The 5,259-nt window shown below is 66.0% G+C and overlaps 1 protein-coding gene across 1 annotated transcript; it reads left to right on the top strand.

The window, feature by feature from the left end:
• The first annotated feature begins 470 nt into the window (after window positions 1–470).
• E2F1 (E2F transcription factor 1) lies at window positions 471–4,814 on the top strand. The gene is made up of 7 exons (XM_063404682.1): window positions 471–818; window positions 1,438–1,528; window positions 2,106–2,325; window positions 2,667–2,819; window positions 2,933–3,047; window positions 3,137–3,341; window positions 3,551–4,814. The coding sequence occupies exons 1-7, from the start codon at window positions 624–626 to the stop codon at window positions 3,799–3,801; spliced, it is 1,230 nt and encodes a 409-aa protein (XP_063260752.1). The 5' UTR covers window positions 471–623; the 3' UTR covers window positions 3,802–4,814.
• Window positions 4,815–5,259: the final 445 nt, after the last annotated feature.

The raw sequence follows: 5,259 nt of genomic DNA, 5'->3' as shown, positions 1-5,259 counted from the left end.
TCGGCACACGGGAGGGGACACAGATGGGGACACCCCCGAGGGGGACACAAACATGGACATGGGGGACACAAACAGAGACAGGGGAGGGGACACCCCCGAGAGGGACACAAACAGAGACAAGGGAGGGGACACCCCCGAGGGGGACACAAACAGGGACACGGGGGACACAAACAGAGACAAGGGAGGGGACACCCCCGAGGGGGACACACACGGCGCCCCCGCCGCGTCCCCGAGCCGGGCTCCCATTGGCCGCCGCCCCGGCGCGGCGCCGCTGATTGGCCGCCTGTCAGCGCGGCCCCCGCCCGCCAATGGCCGCGCGGTACCGCCCGCCGCCCCGCGTGCCGCAGCCAATGGCAGCGCGCTCTCGCCTCCCCGCCGCGGCGGGCGCAGCCAATGGGCGGGCGGCGGGGCGGCTCGCGCCGCTTTTCGCGGCAAAAAGGATTTGGCGCGCAAAGGCGCGCGGGGCCGGCGCGCCGAACAATCCGGCGGCGGGCGCGGAGCGGAGCCGAGCGGAGCCGGAGCTGGAGCGCAGCGGCCCCGCGCCCGCCATGGGCCGCGTCCCTGTCCGCGCCCTGCCCGCCGCGCCGCCCGCCGCACCGGCGGCACCGGCTGCCATGTGAGCTATGGCGGCGGCGGGCGGCGCGGCGGGGCTGGCGGCGCTGCTTGGCAGCGCCTCCCCGCACCTCCTGATCGTCTCCGCCGCCGCCGAGGAGCCCGCGGGCGGCGGCCACCCCGATACCGACCTCCTGCTCTTCGCCACGCCGCAGCCCGCCCGCCCCGGCGCCGCGCCCAGACGGCCCGCGCTGGGCCGCCCGCCGGTAACCCCCGCGAGTGGGATGGGGAGGGGGCGGGGGCCGGGCGGGGGCTCCGGGGACCGCCGGGGCCGGGCTGTGGCCCCGACTGTGCGGTATTGAGCCTCGTCGAACCGGCTGTGGAGCGACCGAGCTGTATTCCCGACCGGGCTCCAGCGAGCCGGGCTGTACAATGGGCCCGGCGGGATAGCGGGCCGTGCTGTGTAGTGAGCCGGGCCCTACAGTGAGCCGTGCTGTACACCGGGCCGGGCTCCGTACCGGGCCGGCCGTACTGCTCCCTGCCGTGCCCTGTGCTGTGCCATATGCCGTGCCCTGCCTCGCTCCGTGCCAGGTGCACCGGGCTGTGCCAGGCTGTACGGCCGGGCCGTGCCACGCAGCACCGGCCGGGCCGGCCCTGCCCCGCCGCCGCTCCGGAAGCCGCAGGCCCGGGCGCCGGGCCGTGCTTTGCCTCCCCACCCACGGCCCACGCCGGCTTTGGGGTGCTCCCCGCGGCCGGGACAGCCCCCATCCCCGCCGGCGGGTGTGACAGCTGCTGCCAACCCCTTCCTGCCGGGATCTGCGGTGTCTGCACCCCGCAGTGCAGCCCTGGGGGTGGCTGTCCCTCTGCTGACCCTGTCCGTTGCAGGTGAAGAGGAAGCTGAACTTGGAGACGGATCACCAGTACATAGCAGAGAGTTTGCCAGTGGGCCGGGCCAAGGCCAGGAACCCTGCTAAAGGTATCAGCTCCACTCCCCCGGCCCCCCTTGCCAGCCTCGCTCAGAGCAGAGGTCCAGCAGCCCCACTCTGCTACCACAGGCTCATCCCTGGCAGATTCTTCCAGTCCTTTTGTGTCGCTTTGGATGGGCTGTCCTGGGCCTGCTTCTGTCCGCTCTCCACACTCACTGCTGTGCCCTGTGCTGGTGGCATGGTTGTCCTGCCCATCTGGGCACCACACTGGCTCTGTCCCTCCCTCTGTTATGGAGCTGTAAGTGCTACCATGGTGTCAGGGCAGTGTCCCAGGTGGACCTGCTGTCACCTCCCCCTGAGCCCAGCCTGGCACTCGGTGTCTCAGCCACAGTTGTGGTCACATGGCAGCACAGGTGTCACAGCCGTGCCAGGTGCTGCAACATCCTTCCTACAGGGGATTTGGGCAGATCACCCCGTAGCCCTGAGAAAGCAGATTGGGTTTGGGGTGCCAGTCCTGCTCACTAGTCCACAAGCCATCTGCAAGCATGGCAGGAGTTTCGTGACCTTTCAGCTTCAGCTCTGCGTTTCCGTTGTGTTTAAATGACATTTGTCCTCCACGTCTGGCAGGGGCAAAGTCTCCTGGAGAGAAGTCCCGCTATGAAACCTCCCTGAACCTCACCACCAAGCGCTTCCTGGAGCTGCTGAGCCAGTCCCCAGATGGCGTGGTGGATCTCAACTGGGCGGCCGAGGTCCTGAAGGTGCAGAAGAGGCGCATCTACGACATCACCAATGTCCTGGAGGGCATACAGCTCATCACCAAGAAGTCCAAGAACCACATCCAGTGGCTGTATGTCCCCTGGCTCATGGGGCTGGGCCTGGCTGTTCCCTGGGGTGGGGGAGCTGACTCTCGGTGGAGGAGGGTCTTACTTGGGTGGAGAATTTCAGGGCAGGATCAGCAGAGTTTCTGCTGCAGGCCAAGTGGTGACCCCCTGTGGGGAGGGCTGTGCTCAGTGGCAGGGGCCCCCAAGCCATCCAGAGGAGAGGGGGGCTGCATCCAGCCTTGGGGAGTGTTTTGCTGCCAACTCCCTGCCAGGCTGGTTCCCTGGGTGTGGGCTGGGAGGTGGCCTGGCCCCGGTGGGGCAGAGGGGGCCGTGGGGGTTGGCTCCTGACGGGCACGGTGCTCCCCAGGGGCAGCCAGGCCACGGTGGGAGCGCCAGGCCAGCACCGGCTGCTGGAGAAGGAGCTGCGGGAGCTGCAGGCGGCCGAGCGGCAGCTGGATGACCTCATCCAGATGTGCACGGTGCAGCTGCGCCTGCTCACCGAGGACCCCGCCAACCAGCAATATCCTTTGGTTCTGGGGGGGCTGGCTGGGTGGCGGCCGCGGGTGACCCCGGTGTCACAGGCAGGGCGTTTCTCAGCCCACATCCCCGTGTCCCTTCCTTGACCCGCCCCACTGCAGCCTATGTGACCTGCCAGGACCTCCGCAGCATCGTGGACCCCGCGGAGCAAATGGTGATGGTTATCAAAGCCCCCCCAGAGACCCAGCTGCAGGTCTCAGACCCAGCGGAGGTGAGCTGGGGTCACTGCTCCTCTTCTGCCCTCCCTGAGCTCCCTGGGCATCCTTGTGACGCCTTGTCCTGCTCCCGTCCCTTCCCCAGGCGTTCCAGGTCTCCGTGCGAAGCACTCAGGGCCCCATCGACGTGTTCCTCTGCCCCGAGGACAGCTCGGGGGTCTGCAGCCCCGTCAAGAGCCCCTTCAAAGCCCCCGCAGAGGACTCTTCTCCCAGCCATTCACAGCCCAGAGCTCCCCTGCTCCTGCATCCTGCCCAGGATGTGAACATGCCGCTGCTGCCCGGAGAGCAAGGTGGGGCTGGGGACAGGAGGGAGCTGGTGGGATGTCACGGTGGCTTTCATCAGCCCCTCTGCTGTTGGCACTAGCAAAGAGCTGGCATGATGCTTGGGCACCCCAGCAAGGCAGGGAGGTGGGAAGGCAGGATCTCCATAGCCAAAAAAGCTTTTTTGGGTTTATCTGTAGAGTATTGTGGGATTCACAGCTGCTTTTCGCCCCCACAGAGGCGCTGCTGCCAGGGCCGAGCGCGCTGCCCGGCAAGAGCCCGGAGGAGGAGGTGAGCCTGTCTCCACTGGCCTCCATGGACATGCTGCTGGAGCAGAGCAGGGAGGACCTGGCGGGCTTCTTGGCCGATGAGTTCATCAACCTGTCGCCGCCGCAGGCACAGGACTATCACTTTGGGCTGGAGGAGGGCGAGGGCATCAGCGAACTCTTCGACTGCAACTTTGGGGACTTCACCCCCTTGGACTTCTGAAGCTGTGCCTGCCCGGGTGCTTGGGGGAGCTGCCAGGGGAGGGGGCAGCCCTGGCAGGGCGGGCAGGGCAGGGCAGCCCCTCTGGCTCCAGCACCCGCTGTTCCTCCCCCTTCCCTTTTTGCAATATTTTCTCCTTATCCCTCCAGCCCCCCCAGCCCGGCGGGGGCCAGTGGCATCCCCAGCTCCAGCCCCACAAGGAGGATGCCAGGGTGGGGTTCCCATCTCGGGGGACCCCACCACAGGGCCCTGATCAGGGGGAACTGCCCAGGGCAGAGCCGCTGCCCCCCAGGAGCCCATTCCAGAGCTTTAAGCAGTCCTGTGTATAGATTAATGATTTAATTAATTTATTTTTGTCCCCTGGGGACAGCGTTTCATTTCCATGGGGGTTTGGGGAGGCTGTACAGCGGAGTGGGGGGTGCTGAGAGTTTTTGTTGTGCTGGGAGGGGGTGGTGGAGATGTGGGGGGTGCTGGGCCAGGGCTGTCCCCCTGCTTGGGGGCTGCCCACAGCCTGGCTGGCGTGGGGTATTTATTTATTATTTATGGTGTGCAGAGCTCTCCCAGGACATGGAGGGAGCAGGAGGCTGGTGCTGGTGCTGGTGGGACACAGAGGGTGCCACCAGGGTCTCACCAGCACATCCTGGGTTTGCCTTGTCCCAAATGGGGCTGGCAAGGCCACGGCTGTGGCAGGTGGCAGTGGGGGCAGGGATGGGGCTGGTGGCCCTGGGACCATGTGGTGTCCCCTCGGGGGACACACAGGTGTCCAGGGGGAGTGTCTGCAGGTGAGCACCCAACGCTGTCTCCAGGCTTGCCCTCCTCTCCCTGTGCAGCCGTTCAGCCTTTTGGCTCTGGCTCCCCATCCCCAGGCCACTGGGGCTGGGACAGGAGGGGAGGGAGGTCCTGGGGTCCCCCTGGGCCGAGCTGGAGACGCACTTTCACTTTTACTGCCATTTAACGAGCTTGTGTTCCTCTGAGCTTTGTGTTTAATAAAGGTTTCTACTGACTCTGCCCTTCTGCTCTGCTCGGGTGCCTGGGGGTGTGAGGGGTGGTGGGGACCTCAGCTGGGAAACCAAGAGGTTTGGGGTTATTTTGTGGTCAGTTTTCCTCTTTGAGCTTGGAATACGACCAGGTATGTCTGTACCTGGGGCTGCAAGGGGTGCTTCTGTCCTTGGTCCCACAGAGGGTGGGATCTGGGCCTGATCCTGCCCTCCCTGCTCCTCCAAAGAGGCTGTGCTGCAGGAGGATGGGGTGATGGGTCTGGATGGGGTTTGCTTTCCTTTCAGCAGCCCCTGTCCCCACTTGGCTCCTCTCCTGCCTTCCCCTGGTTTTGGGGCAGCATTTTCCTGGCTGTGGCTGCAGCATGGGGCCAGTGTGAAGCCACTCCATCCACTGAGTTCCAGCTTTCCCCGTTCACCCCAGCTCTTGGTGCTGCCTCAGGGCACCTGCTGGCACCAGTTTCTG

This window comes from Prinia subflava, chromosome 8 (genome assembly GCF_021018805.1).
Source record: "Prinia subflava isolate CZ2003 ecotype Zambia chromosome 8, Cam_Psub_1.2, whole genome shotgun sequence".
Taxonomy (NCBI): Eukaryota; Metazoa; Chordata; class Aves; order Passeriformes; family Cisticolidae; genus Prinia; species Prinia subflava.
The sequence above is the reverse complement of the archived record's forward strand: the minus strand, read 5'-3'. Positions and strand labels throughout refer to the sequence as shown.

Coding starts and splice junctions, on each gene's coding strand:
- E2F1 (XM_063404682.1), top strand. CDS start 624: ATGGCGGCGGCGGGCGGCGCGGCGGGGCTGGCGGCGCTGCTTGGCAGC. Junction 2,326..2,666: donor AAGAACCACATCCAGTGGCT/GTATGTCCCCTG, acceptor GGTGCTCCCCAG/GGGCAGCCAGGCCACGGTGG. Junction 3,048..3,136: donor AGGTCTCAGACCCAGCGGAG/GTGAGCTGGGGT, acceptor TCCCTTCCCCAG/GCGTTCCAGGTCTCCGTGCG.